Source organism: Aythya fuligula, chromosome 2 (assembly GCF_009819795.1).
Source record: "Aythya fuligula isolate bAytFul2 chromosome 2, bAytFul2.pri, whole genome shotgun sequence".
Taxonomy (NCBI): Eukaryota; Metazoa; Chordata; class Aves; order Anseriformes; family Anatidae; genus Aythya; species Aythya fuligula.
The window spans coordinates 4,581,939-4,608,042 of record NC_045560.1 but is presented as its reverse complement, the minus strand read 5'-3'; the positions used below and the strand labels follow the sequence as shown (position 1 = coordinate 4,608,042).

At 36.4% G+C, this 26,104-nt stretch overlaps 1 protein-coding gene across 2 annotated transcripts in view; it reads left to right on the top strand.

Moving 5' to 3' along the window:
- MINDY4 (MINDY lysine 48 deubiquitinase 4) overlaps positions 1-26,104 on the top strand; it is an 80,433-nt gene that overhangs the window by 41,330 nt on the left and 12,999 nt on the right. For both annotated transcript variants that reach the window (XM_032182083.1, XM_032182084.1), the window contains 2 exons: positions 12,623-12,686; positions 14,998-15,159. In XM_032182083.1, coding sequence (XP_032037974.1) covers positions 12,623-12,686; positions 14,998-15,159 — 226 coding nt within the window. The remainder of the gene's footprint in view (positions 1-12,622; positions 12,687-14,997; positions 15,160-26,104) is intronic.

Below are 26,104 nucleotides of genomic sequence, written 5' to 3'. Positions count from 1 at the left end.
CCCAACTTTTTGTTCTGCCTTGATGTTTGCTACTGCTGCTGCTGGCTGGGTGCTGGTCTAGGCTGACTTTGGTCTGGCTCCATGATTTTTACGTTGTTACCAAGTTTTTCTTGTAAACAGAAATTGCAGATTGCAGCTAGGTCTATTACCCTAAATCCCCAAAACCCTAAGTATTTTTATTTAATGGGCCCACACAGCCAGGAAATGCGGAGTTTCGCACTGCTTTGTAGATTTTGCTAATGAGTTTATCATACTTCATACGCTAATGATCATCACTGGTAGAACTGATAACAAATGGCCAAAGAGGAGTGAGAATTCCTGAGGAAGTTGCTCAGAACGTGTTGTTGCTTCTGGTACAGGAAGGAATGCTAGTCACTAACAATTGTAACTTTTTTTTTCTTTTTTTTTTTTTTTTTTTTTACAACCAATGAAAAATTAAAAAATAGTGGACGTGTTACAGTTGCTCAGGGGACTGATCTTCCTGAATGTGCAAACTACGTACTAAAATCTTCATGTTGTTAACAGCCAAGAGATGTTTTCCATATACCTGGGAGAGACCAAGCTAAAAAGCAGGCTGTGAGCTCCCGTGTGGACCATCTCATCACATCTAGCACTAAAAGCTTTTAAATTTCTTCCTCTTGCCAACCAGACCCACTGTTTTCATTGCTATATTTTTCTTAATCTGTGTAATAACTTTATTGAATAAAACCATCATTACTAGAAGCTATTAGAGCTAAGAAAATGCCTTAGGTCAAATTCCTTTGTAGAAAAGCAGTGTATTGCCATTTTCAAGCTACCTGCAGACACTAAAGAGAGCTTCATCTGAAAGACAGACTCACTGTTTTACTCACAAATATGCTGACCAGTGACCAGTACAATCAAATCAGCACTGTTTGCAGGTCTCTTTAGTTGAGTCGTGCACAGATACCTTATCACTTAATGATAACAGACTGCAAGTGTAATGCTGCAGTCAGCACTGGTCATTTGGCTCTCTCTTCACTTTTTTCTCTGAAGTGTTTTTGTGAGAATTCAGAAAACAATGGCACTATCTGTTAAAAAAAAAAAAAAAAGTTTTATAAGTCAAGAGGAGGCTGTGCACTTCATTAAGCAGGCCACTTGCTAATAAGCTTAGTAAAACATGAGTCCACACATTTTTCTTTAATGTAATCCCCTGCTGTAGCCTTTTCTCTTCCAGAAAAGTGTACAGACCCCTTTCAAAATGATTTGTGTTGTTTTCCCTTTGTGAGCTTAGAAGGTTTTGGTGTTGTGGGCTAATAAAAAGCTAATGCCTTTTTTTAAATGGGACAATGGTTTGATTCCTTATGAATTGAGGCCTCATCACACCTACTAAGTCTGTTCTTAGTTACTAGTAATTTAGAAATCTAACTTAGTTTTCTGAAATCTTCCACCATCTAACAGTATTTTTGTTTGTTTGTTTGTTTGTTTGTTTTGTTTTGTTTTGTTTTTCCTAAGGGGAATCATACAGGTAAGGGTAGATTCTGTGTTGAGCATTTAGCCTTCATTCCTGTGGTACTGTCGTGGTTTAACCCGACCGGCAGCTAAACACCACACAGCCGTTTGCTCACCCTCCCCCCTCCCTCTCTGGGATGGGGGAGAGAAACGTAAAGTGAAGCCCATGAGTTGAGATAAAGACAGTTTAATAAGACAGGAAAATAATAATAACAATAATAATAATAACAATAATAATAATAACAATAATAATAATAATAATAATAATAATAATAATGATAATAGTACTACTACTAATAATGTGTACAAACAAGTGATGCACAATGCAATTGCTCACCACCTGCTGACCGATGCCCTGCCTAACCCTGAGCAGTCCAGCCGCCCTCCCCCGGCTAGCCACCCCTATATATTGTTTAGCATGACATCAGATGGTATGGAATACCCCTTTGGCTAGTTTGGGTCACCTGTCCTGGGTCTGTCCCCTCCCAGCTCTTGCTGCACCCTCAGCCTGCCTGTTGGCAGGACAGAGCAAGAAGCTGAGATGTCCTTGGCTTAGTATAAGCACTGCTCTGCAACAATTAAAACATCGGTGTTTTATCAGCACTCTTCTCATCCTAAGCCAAAACATAGCATTCTCCAGCTACTAGGAAGAAAATTAACTCTGTTCTAACTGAAACCAGGACAGGTACCATTTTTCTGAACTTTTTCTTTCTAATCCTTCCATGTAATAAATGCCACAAATCATGTTGATGGCTGCTCAGTAGACATATTCAATTGCAAAAAAAAAAAAAAAAATCCTTTCCATAATAAATGAAGCAAAGCTGCACCAGACATGTTATAGGGGAGAGAAATTTTGACTTGTTTAGACTTCACATGAAAGGAAAGCCTAATCAGACAGGCTAAAGGACCAGTGGCTACAATCCCTCTCTGGCTATGCAAAGGATCTAGATTCAGCATTTGCAGAACCAGCATGTATAAACCAAAGTATACCTTCCTAAATGAGTATGTTGTTCATCTGGGGAAACTGATTTTTAGGTCTTCAGAGGATCTCGGAAGAATTTTGCACTGTTGTCATTGTTATGCCATGTACTGTGCTCATGTATATTTGTTCATCAACTTGGTTGATGAACAGTAGTTCTGTAACTATTTGGTTGCAAGACATATGCCAAGAATCTTCCTGCTTTGGTACAATATGACCGTTCTGTCTTGACCTGTTCTATCTCTGTAGGACAGCATTTCACTGTGAGATGTACTGTTACATATTTACACTACTTATTTATAGTACAGCAATGTTCTGTAATAAAGATCAGAAGCCCTTTGTCAGAGAGAAAGACAGGGGCCCTAGAGTAAGATGGTCTTTACTCAGTAAGATAACTTTTTATCAAGAAAGGTATAACATCAGATAAGCATCACTGTAGTAATCTTTATCAAACCTTTTTTTTTTTTTTTCTGTATCTTTCCCAGCTATATCATTTACTGTGAAATAACCTAGATTCTGACATGTTACTTTACATTTAACCTCTTTCAATCACATAGGACATTAAAAAGAAAGTGGTATTGTGTTGGTGCATGAATCGTGGGTGGAACAATGGGTCCTCCACCCTCAATCCATTTTCTTTAACTGACACCTTTTCCTGTCACAGAGCCATTTGCTAATTTAGAGTTCCCCTAAAGTGCGCTTATTCTCATTTTAAAGTCTCCTCATGTTGTTTGGCTGGTGAAAAAAACCTTTATGTGAAACGATCATGTGGCTTGTCCAATGGCAAAAGCAATTGCAAGTTCACATAAAATATACAGTCACATGAGGCATACTCAATTATTGATGGAAATATGCTTTTTATTATTAGCCAGTTTTCTGGGAAAATGGCTTTTCATAATCAGTTTCCCCCCACTTGAGAACGCCTGGAAGACCATCAGCAAGGGGAAATTACGTGTGTGACCAGTTTTCACTCAGTGTTTACAGCTCTCTAATATAAATACATGTAATCATGTATTTTACCATTTAGTCTTTTGGTGTTTTAAAAAGATAGGGAAGCAGTTATTTTTAAGGGGAAACAGCTGCTAATTATGTTACAGTGCAAAAAAACAAGCAACTAGACCTAACAGACTAATCCATATTTGGGAGTCTCGGATCTCTCTAAGACCCGTTTGTGACTTTACAACATGGAGGAAGCACAAGATTAGATTTACCAAGAGCAGTGAGAGGACAATAAATGGGAGAGTTTGTGTGAGATCCAGACCTTGGTAGGGAAGAATCGAGTCCTTGTTTGTTTGGGTAAGTGAATTTCTATACCTGCTGCTTGATAGGTTGCATGCAGTCCTCAGGATCTTTCATGTCTTTGGTGCTCTGTTGTATGAATTGGACAGAGGCCCTTCTAGCTGAGTGATCACTGGACAGGCATTGCTTTTATTAAGTGGAATCTTAATGAAGCACAGATTGCAGCTTCAGCTGCTAAGAGGCAATAAACAAGGGAGTTTGCTTGTAAGAAGTTAATATTTCTCCTTCAAAGAAAAACAAGAAGTCAGGGGTAGTAACTGAGACAGCCTCAATAACATTCAAAGGAGGGTGAGAGACAGATCTGAAGCTATGATTTTTATTCTCTCAAACTTGGATAAGCCGTGGAATGTATTGATTTATGAACTGTTGAACTGTCACCTTACTGTCATCTTCTTGAGGAAGAGATGATCTGTGGACTAAAGAATAAACCTAGAGATGATGGTAGAATGGGATTTTGAAGACAAGATAAAAGAGAATAGGGTGTGACTCAACACCAACATATGCATCTGTCAATAAGATCTAGAGATAAGCAAGCTATAGAGCCTGTTAGATACAGAATGGGACCCAAGGGGAAACATGACCACAAAGGCAAGAAGAGGAAGAATTGCATTAGATGTAAAGAAGTTTGCTGAACTGAAGAACAAAGAAGAAAAGCTAGTGATAAGGAAATAGAAAAAATGAAACCAAACACAGCCAAATGGGGGAGAATCAAGGAAACAAAGAGGATGTCCTGGGTTGTTGCATTCTTTCCGTTTGACATCTCACTAGGTAAGAGATTGATATACTGAGAAAGAAAGAGAAGAAAGAGAAGAAAGAAGAAAGAAGAGAAAGAAGGAGAGCTAGTATTTACACAAATAATAGAGCATCATGTGACCCTTGTCTCCCTGTTAATAAAATTCAGGAAGCCTGTAACCAGCATAGGTCCATAGAACTGTGAATTGGACAGTGTGAAGGGAGGTAGGATGTTTGCTACAGAAAGATTTCACATGGCAACAGGGGGAAAATACTGTTTCCCCTGCTACATCTAGTTCCTTCTAGAACTAATCAGGATAAATCATAAAGCTGAGGAACATGACTGAAAAGAAGAAAATTTAGCTCATTTTCTGGAGAATCTTCTGAACAATAAAGAAAATTAAAATGAATGAAAAAAAGTGTGGCGAACAACAAATAGCTCTAGCAATGTTAGTCTGAATTTTGGTGAATAATGTGATTCAGACAAGGTCAGACCCAAAACTTGTAAAGGAAATTAACAAGCAATTCCCTTATAACATCAATAAGAAGATACCAGGAAAGTGTGAAGTTTTAGTTTTGGGTGAATGTGGCTGACATTAGGAATAATATAAGGAATGCCCCACATCCAAATGGATATTCTGTTTTAAATTTCATTAAGGAGAATGATATAGGGAATGGTCAGAATGACTAATTGGAATCGATGCATAGAAATGGTATTAATTACGTAGGAGGTGGAACAGAAGTTAAAAAAGTCTTTTTGCCTAGGTCTCACTTCTAAACTAATGCAAGATTTTCTGAGCTATCTCTTGCTTTGGTAGACTTTATGAATGGGCTTGATCCTGGAAGCTTACTTACTCTGTCAGACTATATGGCTTGGCCCATTAAAACAGGCAGTTACCTTGTATCTCTGGTGCAGTAAATTTGGAGAAGTGAATACTATGCATCTCCAAATACTGGCAAAACTAACACTTAACATATACAATGACAAAGATGCTTAATGTCTTTTTTCACAGTAGAGGTCACCATATAACTGTAGTAACAAACAATGCCTACATTTAAGAAAGATGGAAAATCAAACCAAGCAACCTGGTCCTTAACTCAGCATGTTGAAAAGATATAAGCAAAATTCTGAAAAGAGAGTAACTAACTGCAAAGGTAAATAGAAAGTGGTGGAGAATGCAGTCTGTTTTTAATGAAGATAGGTTATACAAGACTGAACTTATATTCTACTTTGATAAAGAACAGATTTTTTAAAATGGGAAATTAAATAAATGAATTCTATCTGAACTTCAGTAAGCATGCAATTATAGAATCAAACAGAGAATTGTTAGTTAAACTGGAAAAAATAAACAAAAACAAACAAAACACAACAACAACTAATAACGTCAGAATAAAATTAGTTAAGGGTGAGATAATAAGATGTTTTTGCACTTGATTTCATGCCACCTGAGAATTCATTTACTAATGTGAAGATAAGAGATCTTTTAAAAATTGTATGGGTGATAAAGAAAGGTGCTCAGAAGAGTTATCAGCAAGGAGAAGGTTACTGATAAAGTTGATCAGTGATCACTCTGAGATTAATCTTTCTTAATATTCCCTTCAGTTATGCTGAGAAGGGAGTGGTGCGCTAATGAAATGTACTAATGAATCAAAATTGAAAGGCATTGTCAATACAGAAAAGGAATCATACTGTACAGAGAGTTGGCTTTGCTTCATGCTGAGGGCAATAAAAAAAGAATTTGTTTTAACTGCAGAAACTACAGGGTCATGCAAACAGAGAGTACTCACTGCTGTGCTGTTACAGTCCATGAGTTATAAATGGAAGGGTAAAGAGTTGAGAAAAGCTGAGGAGCACAGGATGTCTTTGAGCCAGCAATATAAAATAGCATTGGATCTGCTCTTAGGATGTATTACAGTAAATAGTTTGAGGAGGTGAAGAAATACTGCAGAATAGTGCAAGGTACTGATATATCCTCATTGAAATACTGTGTTACCCATTGGCTCACCCATTAAAGCTGGAAGAAGCATTGGTGAAGAGAAGACCAGGGTAATGAGAAATTTGTCTTATAAAAGGACACAAAAAAAAGTGTTTATCTTTTCTAACCAAATAAAATAAAATAAAATAAATTGAGACAGGACATGAATATATTCTACAACATAGGAGGGAAGTGTGCCTAAGGAAACAAGAAGGACTGAGAAGAGTTATTTAATTTAAAGAACAATATTTGCACAAAATGAAAATGCATCAGTAAACTTAGTCTGTGACTCAATAAACCTAGTCAAACTATGATTAGATTTTGGGTTCCTAAGCTACCACTGCAAAAAGTATGAGAAACCAAGAAGGAACTAAGAAATGTGGTTATCTGTGAAGGAGATATGAGATGGCCAGAGTTTACCAGTCAGAGCATGTCATCTTCTTTTTCCTGTGTCTGCAGCTCAACATTATCCCAGGCTATAGTCTACATCATGGCTTATGTAAATGCAGAGCATCAATCTGACAATTATCTGAGATATGTGGATTTAATAAGACTGTCCATTTAGGATTAAAGCAAAAGTCCATCCAGCCTAGTAGTCTGTCTTTGATAGTGGAAAGCTGTAGCTGCTGAAGGAAACTGCATAAGAAACGGGGTGAATATAGTGCAATTATTGTGCTGGTATTTTCTCCATGTTTCCGATAGTCAGTAATTCAGAGACTTCCTAAGCTGGCAGTTGTATCCGGACCATCGAGTTTATTAGCCCTTGATGAACCTATCCTCCATGAATTTGTCTAAACCCTTTTTGAACCCTTTTATTCTTTTGGCCTCCAGAACATCCTGTGGCAATGAGTTCCCCAATGTAGTTATGTGCAGTGTGATAGAGTTTTTCCTTTTTTTAGCTTGAACAGCTTGCCTGTTAAGTCTAAAGAGTGTTGCCTAGTTCATGTTATGAAAAGTGCTGAGCACGCGTTCTTTATTCATTTCCTTATAATTGAGAAATGTTTGATCCTCTGTTGTAATACATCAGTTGTGTCCTTTTGTAGCTATGGCTGTAAGTTGTCTGTATATGGTCTGTACAGTCACTTCTCATAGGGAAGCTGGTCCATTTGACAGGATTTCTTCTGGCCCTCTGAACTCTTTCTGGTTTCACTCTATCTTTGTAAAGCTCAACTTACCATGAGATGAACTCATCTATTCTGTCTGTGAAGTCATCTTTTGCATGCTTCCAGTAAACTCAAGAATCAAAATGTTCAATTCCTGTCATTGTCAAGTTAAAACCTGAATCAAACTTACTATTCGAAAGTGGCTGTTCATGCATTGAATTTAGTTGGCTTGTCTGAGCAAGGACAGTTTTGTCAAAGCTAGCTATGAGACGTTATTTCTATAGCAACTGTATTTCTCAGCTTGTAAACCAAAAATATATACTCAGTCTGTCTGCAATGCTGACGTATTCGTGAGTATGATTTATCTTTCCAGACCTCATTATGTAACAATTAGATGGTCATACCCAAATCGTGGTAGGCTCTCTTCACATTCGTCAGACATGGAAAAGACATTTCCCAGTAGTTTCTTCCTCTGCTCTGAACATTATTTAGAAGGTCTTGTAAATTACTTCAGGATTTACTACTTTTTTTTTTTTTTTTTTTCCACATACTGAAATGTAAAGAAGCCAAGAATGATTAGCTGAAGACATGTTCATCTTTAGATATAAAAAAATAGCCCATCCCTAAGTGACAAATTAGCTTTGTCATCTTCCCAGTCTTGTTTTTTCCCTCTCCTGGAGGAAATTAAATCCTTTCAGAAATGAATACTTTTGATTTTAGGGATATAAGGTGTATTTTTTAAAAAAGTCTCCAAAGAGGCAAAATAGAAGTCTGATTCTATTAAAAAGTAGAGCAGTAATGAAAATATGGTCACATTTTTGCCAAATTTCAGCGAGCCTCCTTTTATACTATGTACTGTTCAGCTCCATTTGCTAAATATAAGGTCACTATGGTTAAAAAAATCCTAGTTTAAGATCTTTCCATAATGTGCTCAGCTCAGAGGGACGTGTTGCATTCAATAAGAAAGGTAATTTATTCTGAAAAATTGAATGATGTGTTGAATATGCCAATTGCTTAATCACTTTCTGCATTAGACCTATCCCTCTGAAACATAAATACTTCTTGTAGGGTGTAAGCACCCTGTAGCAGCAGAGCTGATGAATTAAATGCGCATGATTGTACGTGTATATTTCAAGAACTTTGTGAAATTATCAGGCATGTGAAAAAAGTGATAAATGAAGAACTGAAACCACTTCCTTGCTTTTATTGGTTTGCATCCCAAACAGAATTTATTTATTTATTTTTAACAGAGAAGCTCTTCCCTTCTTTTTTAAGCATTCGTTTATAACCTTTGCAGTGTGCCAGTATTAAAAAAAAAAAAAAAAAAAAAAAAAGGAACATTTACACAATAAGCCAGTCACCCATCCTGTCATTTTCCACATCCCCATTGTAATTATTTGAAATCCTTGTGCTTGAAGAGGAGTTTTTCTCCCTCCCAACCCAAATTCTATTTTGGGAGTAGACTTGTAATTGTGTGTTTGTTAATATAGCTGTCTGTTGCCATGAACAAAGTGAGGTCACCAATTCTCAATTACAGCTTTGCCACAGAGTTAAAGGCTTTAAAACAGCTAACACTTACTTAAACGCACCATTTTTTTGTTTTATATTATTTCATTTTGCTGTGTTCTAAGTTGCTATCAATCTGAATGATATCTAAGTTAAAATAACTAGCATTAACCAGCTCATTTAGTGATAGGCTGGAACTCTTCCTACTGTTAAGTTTGTCTCTGCCTTTTGTATTTAATATGCAATGTTCAGATGTTCTCCATTAAAGACTTGGCAAGGGTTTTCCTGGAAATACATAGTAAATTAGTGTGTATGAAGCATTTTTAAAATGTTTTATTTATCTAACTTGGTGTTATTTAGAAAAAGTTCATCTGATTACAGTGCTCAAAACGTTTATGTTTTGGATTTGTATATATACACTTCAAAACTTCACTAGAGTGCTACAATTCACAATAATTTATTTTATCAACACGCTATCAGTGCTAAGGCTTATACTGCTTTTACAGTTTCATCTAAGTATGCTATTTTTCTTCACCTGTCCTAAGCTCTTAGAAGAATTTTATTTATTTTTTTTTAATGTGTATATCCCAGAATGGATGAGTGTGTTGAAAACATGAGGCAAATTTCTGACTAATAGGAACTGTCACAGCTGCCTTGATGTCAGCATGTTATGTCACAGTTCAGACCTGCGGAAGGGTTGACTCAGAACATCTATACATCTCCAGTACTTTAAACCCTCCGTAAATACATTAGTTGATTTTGTGTTGTTTTTGTTTTTATAAAAAATCTTTCAGTGTTTTTTTTTCTTCTGTGATTTTTTAACTTCTGATTAGCAGTTTCATCGGGGCTGAATATTAACACAGAATCATCAACAGGAACATGAAGAAAATGAAATTTACAATATATGATCATACATGTATTTTTGGAAAGACTGTATCAGGCATTCTAAAACTATCAGCATTAGAAACCATAAAAAAATACATACATTTCAGATTAAGTGTTTTTGATTGATTTCTGTCATGATAAGATTGCCCCAGCTGCTGGCTCCAAAGCCACCTATGCATTTTTGGCTTTGCCACATAATAACACACACTAGTTTTATATAAAAATAATGCGAAAATATAAATATTATATAAGAAAACACATTATATTATATTACTATAAAGTTATTTATTATTTATGTAGTTATTACATTATATATTGAATACATACTGAAAAAGAAAAAATCTGGTTGCAAACTGAATGATGAAAAAGTTATGCCCTATGATGTAAATATCTCACTATTTGAATCTAAAATAAATAAAAAAAAAAAAGTACCAAATTAATTAAACTACATGGAGATTAGTTCTGCCATGTTTTTTAGGTTCTACAAACATATAAAATATGTCTACATTTTTGTCAATGCATCAGAAAAGCTGGACAGTTCAATCACCACTGAGTGGAGAATTCAGTAGCTGAAGGAATGTCAGGGCAAAAACTGAAACATAGTAAAAGTTGAAAGCAAGCCTTTATGTCCATTACTATGTTAATCTGAGAAGGTGAATGTCATGTGAGATCTTATGTACTGATCTGAAATTTAGCAGATCTCATTATCACTCTTTTGATTATGAACTGGCTAAAGAACTGGCTCAAGAACATCTTCCTATTGAAGGCAGTGCTTACATACGTTCAATTTCATATATTTCTTCATTTTCAAAATCATATCCTGTTTTCTAATTGAGTAGTTTCAAAGACTACAATATTACCAGTTGAGGCAATGACCACCATTATGAGCCAGCAGTCAACGTACTTGTACCTCACTCCACTTAGACTTATGTACTGAGGATGACCAGGATTCTTAAAAGTCTCATGGCTTAAAATTAATGGGGTTTTCTGTTTCAATGTGATTATAAAGTGATAAATGGAAATTTCCACGCAGGGACAAAGTAGAATTAGTGGTAACAATTTATTTGCTGTATTTGGTTTCACACCTGGTAGCCAAGATACCAGAATGGACAAATGCTTCATATTTGCTTGTCATCAATGAATCTCTTCACAGTCCAGCAGAAAACAAAACACATTGTTGTAGTTACCTGGTGTGTTTACAATACACAAAGGGTACTTCCACTTCTGAAAAGCTGATGCCTTTTATTGTAACACAATGAATACACCTGCATTGAAGTTTGTAAGTCTTTGGGAGGTATGGATAATAATCTTAAAATGATTTAGAATAGGTGTAAATCTTCTAGCTATATGCCTGATGTTTGTTTCCTCATCAGCAGAGATGATTTGAAAGGCAGATGTGTTTCTTCTTAAAAATCTGAGATACACCTCAGCTCCCATATTGTTTGTACCTACAGATGAAATTAGAACTTCCTCCTATTGTCTTTCTCGTATGTCCCATCGTCCCTAACTGACGCATATTGTATAGTCTACTCATTTCAAACAAGGCAACAGCATTTTCAAGATGAAACTGTTTCTCAAACTAAAAAATGGCTGAAATCCAAAGATTATTATTATCCCATCTATTCCTCACAATGTTGCATGAGAGACTTTTCCATATCACAGGCATGCTTTCTGTGGCCATTTCTTTGATTTCCCACTAGCAAGAGATGCTATTATAAAACTTTTTTATTATTGAGACTAACTTGTAAATTATCTTTCAAATTAAAAATAAAAGGGGAATTGGTGTGATTTGATGGCTATGACAAATTTTAATGACTCTAAGGATCATTAGGGCTGGAGATCTTGAAAGTTATACATAACATTCCAATTTTGTCACTCACATAAATCCCAGGTGAAAAATAATTTTGTAATATTTGGGATGAAGACAGTAAATGCAGAGATATCCCGGCTTTTTACTTAAAAAATGAATTTTTTAACAGAGCATGCCATGTTGAAAGAAAAATTCAAGGTAGCTCTAGTGTAACCAGATCAATTCAACTGTTGCTTTATCACAAAACAAAGCATTCTCTTTCTTTCTGCTTTCCTTCTTCAAATTTTGTTTTAGGGCACCAACCGATCACTAACTGAATTATTCCAGGAGTTATAGGAGAGGGAACTTGGCTTTGAGAGATAGTACTCCATAATTATCAGTGATGCAATTTCATGGACTTTGGTGTCATAAAATAGAAGGAACCACGTGGCAGTATTATAAGTGTACACCTGGAGCCTTTTCATTGAGAATATAAAGCATAGATAATATTGTCTTCAGTCTGTGGATATACCCCAAGAGTTAATGACAGGAATAACAAATGCATGTATCTGTGAGAACATTTTATCTAGCTCATTCTGTAAGACAAATGGTCAGTAGTTCTGACTTTTAAAGTTCTACCTTGTGCAAGAACGGTTTCTCCTTTCCTCTACAGCTGTGTTCCTCAGTCTAGCTGTAATTAAATTCTGCTTGCTACAGGTCTAGTTGATAGTCTTTTTTCCCTGTGTGAAAATTCAGCTTAAAAGAATTCCAAAATGTAAAGTTCTATTCATACTTGGGAAACAGCATTTTTCCACAAGATTTAGAGATTTTTAAGTCAAATGAAAAGAAGCAATTGGGCTTAAGTATTCCCTACTCTTTTCAGGGTGCGCAATGATTTTGATGTGCTTACGAACCGTTTGATCGGCAGCCATGGCTATTGTACTCAGGTAAGTTAAACATGAAGTCTTGGAGATATCGTATGACTCTGCGCAGAGAGCTGTGAACTGACCTCTGGGAAGAGATAGCATTTCTTTAGCATTTCCCCAGAATGTTAAGCATCTTCGTCTTTATTGTTTATCCTTGCACTTCACTTTGGCAGACTGTTGTTTTTGCTTTCAGAGTCTCTGCTTTTTTTTTTTTTTTTTTTTTTTTTTTCCTGGTCTGAATCTACCTCTACTCCCCTCATCTGCCCCTTTGAAATCCCTAGTTGGTTTCAATGTTGTAATGCCACTGAAACTGAAACCTGTGTTTCCTTCCTGCATTTCAGAAGAGTGATCAAGGTTCCATGTCCCACTGTACAGCTCCTCCATAAACGAGCCCTTGCTCAGCCAACAGCTGATGCTGACTAAAGCTAACTGGTGCTTCAAACTGGAGACTCATTGATTATAGCTGTATCCGATAGACACGTGGTGCTTGAAAATAAGGATTCTGAATTGCTGTCTATCACTTAGGCTCATAACTTTATGTAGTCTAATTCTAGCTCATGCCCTGTACCAAATGTCTCCTACTGCCTGGCTCTAGGCCTGCAGAGGTGTCCATCTGGTTGAAAACACTGAAGGTGGAATGTAGATCACAAAATTCTGGGACATGGATTACCTGAAAACTGTGACATGGGCATAAGTAATGTGGTCTGAATATGGTGACAGCCATTAAATGTACTGCCATTCTGGCTGAAAAAAGGCAAGCTTCATGTTCTTCTCTTTTACTATCAATACAAGACTTTTATGCTGTGGTTACATGGTGATTCCTCAAACAGGTGGTGGAACATCACTTGGGGTCTTGGAAGTCCCATAAGCATCAGTAAAAACCTGTAAACTTTGGGGAGTCCTCCAGGAGAAACATTGGGATATAACTGTGTGCAGTTATTTCTAAAGTCAAACATCAAGTCCAAACTGACAATAACAGTGTTAGTCATGTTTTAGGGCATAATATTTTATTTTTATTTTTTTCTTCTGGAAACTATATTCTTATTTTCCTTCATGTTTCTTGCCATATGTTATTTATTAGTGGTTAGCTGAAGCTAACCATTCATTCGTTGCTGTACCACAGTCTGCTGCTACATATCAGCAGACTAACATATGCTGCTACATATGTTATTTGCTGTTATGTCCTAGTTGACCCTTTCTGGCTCTTATGCTATGCAAAATGTTTGGTGTCATTGTTCCTTGAGCTTCATGCACATGCATGTGTGCAAATACACACACACATACACCCTGGCAAGAAAATCTTTTAACAAGTCTTGTCCAATGTGCAAAACACATTACTATGCACATGCAGAAGTATTGGGATAGTAGTGTAGAGCTTTTAATTGATATCATTCATGTTGTAACTTTCATTGTACAGAAAAAGGGACACCATAACATTTTAAGTTAAACAAAAACACTAATCTGCAAATTGGATGGGATGCCATCCAGAGGGACCAGGATGAGCTTGAGAAGTGGGCCCATGTGAACCTAATGAGGTCCAAGTCCAAGTGCAAGGTGTTGCACCTGTGTTGGGGCGATCCCAGCCATGAGTACATAGGGGGTGAAGAACACATTGAGAGCAGCTCTGCAGAGAAGGATTCGGGGGTTTTGGTGGAAAAAAGCTTGTCATGAGCCAGCAGTGTGTGCTTGCAGCCCAGAAGGGCCACTGCATCCTGGGCTACATCACCAGAGGAGAGGGTAGCAAGTGGAGGGAGGCAGGTGCTCTGCTCTTGTGAGGATCCACTTGGAGTCTTGTATCCAGGCCTGGGAGCTCTAGAACAAGAAGGATGTGGATATGTTGAAGCACATCCAGAGGAAGGCCATGAGGATGCACCTCTCCTACAAAGACAGGCTGAGAGCGCTGTAATTGTTCAGCCTGGAGAAGAGAATGGTCTGAGAATACCCTATAGTGGCCTTTTGTTACCTAAAAAGAGCTTATAAAAAAGATGAAGAGCAACTTCTTACATGGTCAGTTAGTGATAGGACTGGGGGAATGGTTTCAAACTAAAAGAGAAGAGATTTAGATTAGATGTTAGGAGGAAATTCTTCACTCTGAGACTGATGAGGCCCTGGTCCAGGCCACCCAGAGGAGCTGTGGCTGCCCCATCCCTGGCAGTGCCCAAGGCCAGGCTGGATGGAGTTGCGGGCAGCCTGGAAGTCCCTTCCAACCCAACCCATTCTGTGATTTTATGTGTAACTTTATCAACACTGAATTAAGCTTGTACTAATGTCTGGTACAGACAAGATAGTTAACTTTTTTTTTTTTTTTTTTTTTTTTTAATGTCATAAACAGGAATTAGTGAACTTGCTTTTGACTGGCAAAGCTGTGTCCAATGTTTTCAATGATGTGATAGAGCTGAATTCTGGAAATGGAAATATTACGATCTTGAAAGGCATCACAAGCCGCAGTGATATTGGTTTGCTGTCTCTCTTTGAGCACTACGATGTTTGCCAGGTATGTTTTGCATTCTTCTGATTTTAATTAAAAAGAAAACAATTAACAAAATTAAAATTGGCTTGGAGTGAATATAGCAACTAAGAAATTATGGGCTTAATTCAATTGTTCACTCAGAGGATTCAGATGTCCAAAGGTAGAGCATGGTTTTCCGTCTGGATGGAGGTCAGTGTCACAACTGCCAACCCTTTGTAAATGGCTTGGGTAATCTAGAGCATCTAAATCTTGTGTTTTTGTAACTGATCTCCTGGAATGGAAGTCAGCTCACAGACTAACACTACTACGTACGTCATGTGAACTAGGACCTAGTCAGTGCAGTCTCTGGAGCCAAAAGCTGTTGACCCGACTAAGCGTAGGTGTCTGCAGAACAAGTTCCCCTGGTTGTATTCATCAAATCTCCACTGATAGTAGTGGACATGAGACACCCAGCTCGCATGTGAGTACATATTTTAGTCATATAAATATAAGTGACTGGATCTGGAGCTGAAGCTCACCTTAAATACTCAGTTTTCCATGAATTCCTATGTGATGTGGAGCCAGACTGATTGCATCGTCTGCTCCATGCTGTGGTGGAATTAATAATATTGTATTAGCAATAATAATAAGAGAAAATTGATGAATCTGGCTATAAAATGGTAAAGTTCCCTTTAATATGGCTTTGAAATTAATATTTTAGTTGTATTTATCATGAAAACTAAAAGACAGATTAAAATTTTCAAAGAAGTAACAACTATTAATTTACCTCTGGAAAAAATTGCATAAGGATTTCCCTGATTCTCCATCAACAGATGTTATCAACACAACAGACGTCTTTCCTAAAGACTTGTTCTATCTTAAACAGGCAATCTTGTGTTTGATGCTGGGATATTATTTGAAAGTCTCTTGCCTGTGTTAGATGCTAGATTAGATAATTGCAATGGTCCCATCTGGATTTGCAGTCAGTGCCTCTATACAAATTTGAAAACGATTAGTAAAGAATTTGTTTGTACTGATCTAATATTATTGTGTGACTGAAAGCAAAGCTTGATTTTAACTATTTCCCATATGGCTGAAGTCAGTTACATTTTCTTACTACTGAGAATTCTAATTTTTATTATTGTTAATTAATGCAATGCTTTACATTATTCGCAAGATCATAATAAGGTTTCAATTCAGTCAAGAAAGTACCAGTGTATTTAAATCAGATTAATTCCGAGTAAACTGAACTAAAAATATCTTAACTTCTTTTTCTATTTCAAGCTCTCTGCCCTTTCATATAAAGAATGTAACACTTAAAACCTCAAAAAAAGGTTTTACACTACTATAGCATTTTTTCCATTCTCCAGTGAGGAAAATGACTTCTAAATAGCAAAATGGTCAGTGAGGTCAGTGTAAGTAAGAGCTATTTCTTTCTCATCTGCCCTCTAAAAACAAAATAAAAAGTTACTCAGAGAACCAGACACTGTCTTCCACTTACTCTGCAAATTATATGATGGAGGATGTCCTTTCCTTCCAGCTTGGGAGCTGGACTCAGGAGCAGTGATCTGTTTTCTTAATTGGTTACAGAAGCCCTGGTACACGTTGTGTTTTTGTTGTTGTTGTTTTGGTTTTGATTCTACACCACTTAAGCATCTGATGAAAATTGTCTCTCTCTCTGTGTTTTTTTTTTTTTTTTTTTAAGAACATCTGCTCTGCATTTCAGTTCATACGTCTCAGAGCATGCCCGTCTAAGGACTAGGACAAAACTTTCTGTTGGATTTTGTTCACAGGTCAGGGGAGTCCCTACTGTGGCTTCAGCATGAGGGGACAGATTCTGCTTTCTTTTACAAACTTACTAGTTTAAAGCAATTTAGAGAAAATAAATGGCACTGATAGTATGCTGTGTTGGAACTGAGAATAGAATTTGCCTGCAAGTCTTTCAAACTGACTGTTTTCTTCCTCTCCACATTTAAGTAAGTAGCTCCAGCATCCAATTACATTGTGGCTATGAGGATGGTAACTGAAACCAGGAATGGAAAAGAACTGGAACTGTCATTTATCTTTTTTTTTTTTTTTTTTTTTTTTTTCCCCCCCAAGAAGTAAGAAGATCATAAGCATGATATATTGTGAATCATAGACATTAGAGCTGGACAACTCCCTCTAGGTCACATTCAGTCAATTTCTCAGGGGATAATGCAGGATATTTTTATGTCCTGATGTAAAGTAGGCTCTCTCTTAAAAATCTGTATCCATAAAGTTCTTGCCTCTCTATTCAGATAGACATTTATCAATTGATTGTAATGTATATAACTATGATCTTATATTTTTTTCTCACATGTCTACTTTAAAATATAAGCAAGTTTAAAAAGAGATTGGCAGGTACCTGTAACACTAAATGTAAAGATTTTGATGTTATCTACTACACATCTTGTGCTTTGGATGTTCTTTCTTACAGTAAACTTGACTGATCACTTACTTAGTTTCCTCTGATTAACACTCTTACTTGTACTCTAACCTGCCACCTAAACAATTAATCCCTATCAACTCGACATTTGCAAGCTGATGTAACAGTTCTTCCCTTTTTCAACAGCACAAAGCTGTTGAAAGCTGTTACAAGCACAAAGCTTATTTTTGTTCTGTTATAAACTCCAAGCTTATTTTTATTGGTCTTCTGTAGCCTTCTTCCTACTTACAAAAACGTTTAGGAAGAGATATGCAAGATATCAGACTAGATGCAGTAAATCCACGCTGTATCATTTTATCTCCATTGTCTAAAATGTGGAGTATTTGTATATAATCCAGTTTCATTGGCGTGTCTACAGGGCATGAGAAATGAATTAATCCTTCTGTCAAACTTCAACAGTAGCAAATAAAACCAAAACGATCTGTCCCCTTTTCCCCCAAGATTGCCTGAAGAATCCCTCTGTTGCTGATCCAATAATTTCTTTCAGTGGATCATGCTGAATGTGTTATCTTTACTGATTGGAAAAATGTGTGCTTCAAGTAATTTGTCTAAAATTGTTAAAGTCTAATCATCACTCTTAGTCCTAACATATCATCATACTCAGTATAGTTTTTGTAAGGTAATTGTTGCCTTTTTTTTTTTTTTTTTTTGAAAATGACAGATGGATTCATTCAATGTAATTCATATGCAAACATCTAGTTTCATTGTGAATTTCTACATTTTAAGGCAAAAATTTAAAGGTCCAGTGCTGTTACTTTTCCATATGCAAGTTATACATCTTTGGATTTCTTCTGTCTGTGCCAAGCCCATATTCAAGCTATATGAGTTCCATCTGATCCTACACATTTAACCAAGAGGACTAAATTAAGATTTTGGGTTTCCTGGGATTTACTTAATGCAGTTTAAAGTGATGAAACATTTCCAAAACTTGCTCAACCCACATAAAATTGGTGCAAGTTTCCCTCTGTTTTCTGGCTGGCAGCATGCAGCATTTCAGTAGTAGTCTCAGAGAAGCTGTGTGGTTTCTGCAGCAGGGATGAGACCTCAGAGAAAGGGTTGAGGCACAGAAGTGGATGGGACCAATTATAGCAGTCTTAAGAGAAAGTCCCTTCTTTTCGGTCAGAGTGTTTGGCCTAAATGACGCATTAAAATTGCAGGTCAAAAAACTTAGGACAATGAAATGTTATTTTCAAAAGTTATTGTGAACTTAAAAGTAGAAACAGATGAAAACAGAAGTTCCTTGTGTTTATATCAGATGGTTTAACAGACTAACAGTGACAAAAGAGAAAAACTGTGCATTCTCAAAGGAAGATTTTAAAAGATACTAATATTAATAATAACATCTAGCATTTATGTACCGATCCTTATGAATAAATCCATGCTTTGCATTGCCATTTTAGAGGGTGGCTGACAGATGAACAAAATGCAAAGTGCTTTTCTGAAGGTCATCCAACAAGCTAGTGGTTAACCTAGAGTACAGGTGCTCTGAATCTCTGATTTCATAGTTTATACAATACTGGTTGATGAATTTAGCTATACTTCTGAAATGCTTTTTGAAAGCACTTTAAATATGTACTGTTGTACAAAAATATAATGGAAGTGTTCATGGCTACTCATCTCTTTTAAAAGGGGACTCGATTTCTTAGTCTTCACTGATTCCCTCCTGCTTGTAGACAGTCCTGCTGTATTATTTAAGCCACCTACCTACCAGCTGACCTCCCAAACTCACACAACCCTGATTCTTGTCAGCATCCAAGTCTCTGTGTCAGCTGTTGGCATTTCAAAAGAGACCATTGCTTTTTAGTTTTTGCATTTCTGAAAATGAAGAGAAATCAGTGTTGACAAAGAAGTTACATATTTTTCCTATGTCTTTTCAAAAAGAGAAGGAAGCATAAATGAACAGAATTTATTCATTAAAATTCCACAGATGGGAAATATTATCTTTGGGCCCTTTGATGAAACCAGCACAGTCTGTGCTATAACAAGACCTACTTGAATTATTAAATTCAGCACACATGCTCTGTCTTGTGGAACCTCACCTGTTTATTTGCCCTGTGGAACATCCTTCCTATAACCTTCTGCACTGGGAAATACGTCTGCTAAACTGGTGCCTTTCTCAGTCAGTTGGACTGGCTTCAAGCCAGGTCTTTGGCGGTGCTGTGGAGGGAGAGGGTTAGAAAGAGGGTTTTTAAACATCTTGTTTAAGAAACCATCAACAAAAATATGTGTTTGCAAAATGGAAACTGATGGTTAGTTTTATTTTCCAATTACTTTTCAGTAATGGGTAGTAAAGATTGTGCCTCATAGATGCCTTATTTCTGCAAATGATCCTGCTATTCATGTAGGATATTTCATAGAATCATAGAATATCCAAATTGGAAGGGATCCACAAGGATCATCAAGTCCAAGTCCTGGGTCCCCAACCCAATAAAATCAGATCATATGTCTTAGAGCATTGTCCAAACACTTCTTCAAACACTTCTTATGTTTCTGTGAGTGCTACCGGGTGCAAACACACATGATATGTACAAGTTTGACTGAAACAAAGCTGAAAAGACATTGGGCATTTCAAAACTTTGTTCTTCATTCCTGTTTTTTAAATCTCCTTTTCTAGCTTGTAAATTAAATTTTGTTTAATGAGGTCCTATTGTGCTCCTCCTGGCCATTTTCTTTTTTCTCAGGGTCACTGTTGCTGAAGTATTGGCATTGATTTCTTGTCAACATTCTTCCAAATAAAATCTAATCACAGCATTTTTATTTAAGACAATAAGAATAATAAACCTCACATGTTTAAAAGAATTTTTCATTCTTTGCAAACAGACAAAACAGAAAATGGCAAGTCAAATATTGTCCACATATCCCTTTAGATTTTAAGTACCCATATTTGGGTCTGGATTCATAGGCTGAAAATGCTTAGGAAAGAAGTCCAGCCAAATCCTTTTATAGATGATGAACAGGGGTGTCCACATCTCTGATAATACCCATCCCTTCCTTGTTTGATTTTACAGAGAGCCAAAGCATAGGGGCCAACCTAAGTTAGAGGGCCTACAAATAAATGATGGAGATAAGTGGCCTGAAACTTGTTGTTGTAGTCTTATTGAAATGAACTATAAACACCTCCACATGGACTGAAGGAATAGCAAAGTCCTGAAGTCTAAAAGAAGGGTTGAATCACTCTCAACATTTCTTCATTTAATGGGACATACAAGAAAATCAGCAGAATGGGGCAAGGATAAAGAAAAGATCTGGGGACTAGTTGGCACCTTGAGATCTTTATGCTTTGCCACAACTGCTATGTTCTTCTATGGATCTTAGTCAAAAAACAATGCTTTCCTGGAGTCTTTTATTTGTTTTGGTAGTTCTGGGATTGAACCCACATCTCTTACTGTTGTTCTACATTAATTTTGTACTTTTTCCCTCCAACTCATCATCAGATAGACTTCCTTTTCAACAACAACAAGTATTCAAAGCTGCAGAGAAATTATCTAGGATTCTCATGTAGCAATAGTGTTTCCTACTACTGTTTATAAATATCTGGCTAAAAACAGCTTCAATTTCTGCCCGACTGGGCATAGTGATTAAGTTATGCATACTCTGAATATCAGAAGTTGTGAACATTATTTGGGTATATCTTAATCTGATGGAAATCAATTCATGGAAGTAACTTTAACTTCACAATGTCCCTTAATAACATGCAAAATATTATTGTATATAACAGCAATGTAAATATAAGTGCAAATTTAATAGTAATGTGGTTGACCTGCTGTTTTATTAATGCTGGTGGAATAGGTGAACTGAGTCTGTGGTATTCTTTATCACCCAAACATTATTATGAGGGTATCTTTTTTTACATCATTAACACTTCAGTCTTAAAATTGTTGGAACATTGTTTAATATTGATTCAAGGCAGTAAAGGTCATTGCAATTGAGGAAAAAAAAAAGTCAGAACAAACAATAGGCTGTTTGTTTGCTTCATTTGGTTTACTCATTGGAAAAGATATCCTACTTCAATGAGCAAATAAAATCTGAATGGTAAAATACTGTACAATCATAATGGAATCATTATTGAAATAATACTTCAGTAATAAATATTTTTTTTCTGTGGATTTAGTTTTACCACTGTGCAAGTACACACCGAAGTCAGATGTGGAAAAAGATCACCTGTAGCATTGAAATCGAGCCCTTTGAAGGTGCTTGCTTTAGAAAGGTTGATGTTTTCTGAAGATGAGAATTGTGTCTGTGAAATTTATGAGCATTCTTATGAGATTTGTAAGGGAGGCAATTAGTGTTAGTGAACTCTCCATATGAATTGGAAACGTGCAGCATGAAAAGTCACCTAACTCATTCTTCCCCCACTTACCTTATTTTTGCCTGAAAAAGAGTAATAAGCATGCATGAAAATCAACATTGAATAGTAAAGTATTATTATTATTTTAATGCTTTATTATACTGCAAAAGCAAAAATAATAGGATTCTTTTTATGTTCAGCAAACTAGAAAGATCACTATTGATCCCTTAACATAAATAATGATAATTAATAAAACAAATTCAAGTCATATGTCCCTGATTTATCCCTGCTCAAAGGGCAGCATTCAACCACTGGAAAGAAGGGCCCCATTCTCTGGCAAGTGCCCGTTGGACAATATACACTCTGAGTTAGCTTAACAGGGTTCCTGTGAAGTCAGAGTACTGGGTGTTCATGCTTGGTCTTCAGTAGCCCACTTCCAGGTCCTGTTATGCTCCAGAATCATTATCACCTATGGACCTGGCCCAGCAGTTGAAAGATCATCCACCATTCAGCAGCTAGACCAGTTAAATGAGGACATACTTTTAGTCCACTCAGCAACTGATGCTTGAAACAGGCAAAAGAACCCTCACAATGAGGGTGAAAGGAAATTTTGTCTCACCATGGCTGACATAAGCATAACTGGAATGATGAAGCATATTACCAATCATACAGCTTTTTTTTTTTTTTTTTTTTTTTTTTTTTCTTTAGCAAAGACTACAGGACACATGGAATTTGCATATCATCTCATTAACCAGATACACATTTAAGTGAGATTGATCCCAACTGATATATCAGTATACAGGCTCTTTCTGAAGTTCATGGGTTGTTTCTCAGATCTTTGTGGCTTTTGTTTGTTTGTTTCTTTGCTTTTTGAGTTCCATCATTTCTTGAGGTTGTTAGGCCAGAAGATTTTTTTTTCTTTTTTTTTTTTTCTTTCTTCTCTCACATATCCTTGTTTTTCACTCTTTATAAATTCTTAATTGTGATGTGAAACCACTTGTTTTTTCTTTTGTCAAGGTTCAGACTAGTCCACCATATGTTGACCCTTATTTCTTACATCTTGCAGTTTTTGCTTGTCATGTCATCCACTCCTTCCTGCTTTTTTGTTTGATTGTTTTGTTCTGTTTTGCTGTTGTTTTGATTGCTTGTTTACTTTTTTTGTGTGTATTTCTTATTGCCATGCTTTGATCTCTGTTTATACATGCATATACTGCCTTAGATTGAACACAAACCACGCATTCTTTATTACAAAGCAAACTTCTCTTTCTAGTTCTTTGTCTGGCAACTATCTGGTCAGGTTATTTAGAAGTCTACAGGTCCCAGTGGCAACATAAACCTTGGGGAAGAAGATTGGATATTTCTGCATGATTTTAATATACATATATTAGGAAAAATCTTGTGTGAGACATCAGAAGCTGTAAAGACCTTGTGAGTGACTGGACCTAAGGAATTGTGGGCATCTCCTTTTGCAGCATGTTCGACAGGTGTGCATATCATAGTTACATCTGCTAGCCCACTATCAACAGTGGGCTTTTCAGAAGCCTCAGTGAAGGTCTCAATCTTCTTCTGTCAACTTTGTTAGGTTCCATTGACTTAAGAGTGTTGTCCTGGTTGTAGGGTGACTGGATCCTGGTCTTGAGTCTTGCACAGTGTATTCTGCTCTGGGGTGTTTTTGCAGTGTATAACATCAGAAACATAGATGCTCCCCATTATCAGTTCTCACAGGCACAGGCTAAAGTAGGGCTGTAAGATCCTGAGAAATATGCAACCTAATTATTTAAGTTGTTTAACTGAAACAATGAAGAACTTCTATAATGGAGAACTCATAGCAGATATTGGTAGTTGCCAAAAGACCAAATAAAATCTGCAAAAGACATGGTGCATATTGTACAGAGAAGGATGGAAGGGCAGGGGAATGTTTAAATACAGTGTAAACTGAACACATGATGAATGCTGTTAGTGATTAGACTTGTGTGCTTGTTTCTTCATGACAGATGTATGTCATAAGATGATAAGCAATAAGAGAATGGATTAAATGTATATGAAGGAGAGATCTATTGGATTTGGGCTGCTGAATAATTAGACTTTACAGTGGACTATTTGGTCATTAAAGAAGTCTCACAGTTTACCTAGCACACTAATGCACGTGAAGAAACTGGTCTGAAAAAAAAATGTTGTAGAACTAAATTTTCTCGATAGTTAAAGTGGAAGGAAAATTAGAAAGAGACTCCGGAACAATCAGCTGGTGGGTGGACCATAGCACTAACATTTGGGATTTTTTGGAGGCCATGTCTGTACACAAAACTAACCAAAGCAAAGGCATGGGTCTCAGAACTGAACTGTGATTGTCTTTATTTTCTGAAAGCTAAATTGTTCAGTAGCATGGTTCTTTATCATATTTCGTTATGTTTTGAAGAAAGAAACCTGGACATGGTTTGGACAAGGATGTTGAGGAGATCTAGAAAAAGTAACCTGTTTGGAGCAGGGAAGAAAATATTAGCAATACAGTCATACATCATTCCATATCACTTGACCTTAAACCTGGTGAACAAATCCTGAGCCTGTTTTCTCTGCTGTAGGAACAGCCTCAGGTATCTTGAGAGCCAGAGGACCCTGGAAGGTAATTACAGTAAAATAAAGTGGCTAGTGGGTTTGGGGAAAAGCATATCTGGAGGGACCAAGCAACACCTGGGAAACACTTTGATGTTAAAAGCAGCAGCTGATCCTTAACTAGTAAAGCTGATGTAACTAAAACAAATACTTATTTCTTATGGGAGATAAGGATTTGACCTCCAATGTTTTTATGTTCTCCTTATTGTCTTAAAGTTTACTCCCTCACCTTCTTCAAGCATTGTAATTGAAAACTATACATATTTGGAAAATGTTCCTGTAGACCTTACTCATCAGAACAATTTGTCCTGACTTCAATGGGATTGTTCATGTGAGTAAGAACTGGAGTAAATGTGTGCTTTGAAACAGTTCTGTATCTCTCTAATCTTGTTTTGTCAAATGTTGTTTGATGAAGCTTAGAAGTTACTTTAGCAGTTATATATGGGAAGAAAACATTTTAAAGAGAAGACTGACTGTTCCCTTTTGGCTGTGATTTATAAGCATACTAAAATATGCATGTTTGTGAAATGGAATCTTTTCATCCACTGCCCTCTAATTTGCCATCTTTTGTTGCATCTGTGTACTTGCTTACTTGATAACTCCTGTTATGAGTATTTTTGAAAGCCTGTAAAAAAAATAATCGTTACTTTAAAGCCAAGAATTTACATTTAAAAAAAACAAAACAAAACAAAACAAAACAACTGTTGTATAAAAGCCTGTTTTAAATAGATAATAGCAAAGTAATGAGTCAGGGAACAGTTACTTAAGTAGCTAGAGACTCGTTATCTAACATCAGAAGAAACTCTCATTTGGGAAGATAATTGTTTTTGTACTCATATAAGATTTAGAATTTATATCTGAATTGTTAATAATAACAAATGTATGTTCCTTATCACTTACAATACTGTTTAGGCTTTTAATTACAACAGCGTATATATTGGCTTCTGCTTTTTAGCAATATCTTTGATGACACTTGCACCTGTGTGCTCAAAGTGAAGAACTGAGGGGCTGTACTATAGAAGCCATATCGATGAATCTGTATCTAGAAAACATATACGAATCCCCACTAGCACATAATGCATTTGTTGAACCATGATTTAAGTCCTATAGAAGTAAATGTAAAGGCATCAATAAGCAGAGAGAATTTCTGTAGACTATATCGCTTTCCATGTTACCATGCAAACTTCTATGAAACTTCCTGAACCTCTGGACCAGCAGTTTTCTTGAACCAAATGCCTGTATCATGGAGACAGAAACTGATCTTTCATTTTTGAGTGTGTATCTTTGCACACTTGCCTGTCATTCCTTGCTTTGCAGATTGCTAAGTTTACCAGAAGTGCCACAGCTGCTTAGAAAACAATAGATAAAACTGGGGATAAAATAAAGATGGTTATGCTCAGTATCCAGTAAGTATAGCAGCGATTCTGTCCACTGTAAGAATGCTAGGCAGAGCTGCAGTTAGAAACAATCCACTGAAAGCAAAAAGATATATTTTTATATTAGATATATTAAGATATATTAAGATATATTATAAAAAAAAAACAAAAAACTCTTTGGAACTTAGAATGTAACTTTCAATGACAGGCTTGTAGCTGATAGCAAATATCAGTTGTAACTGAATATTA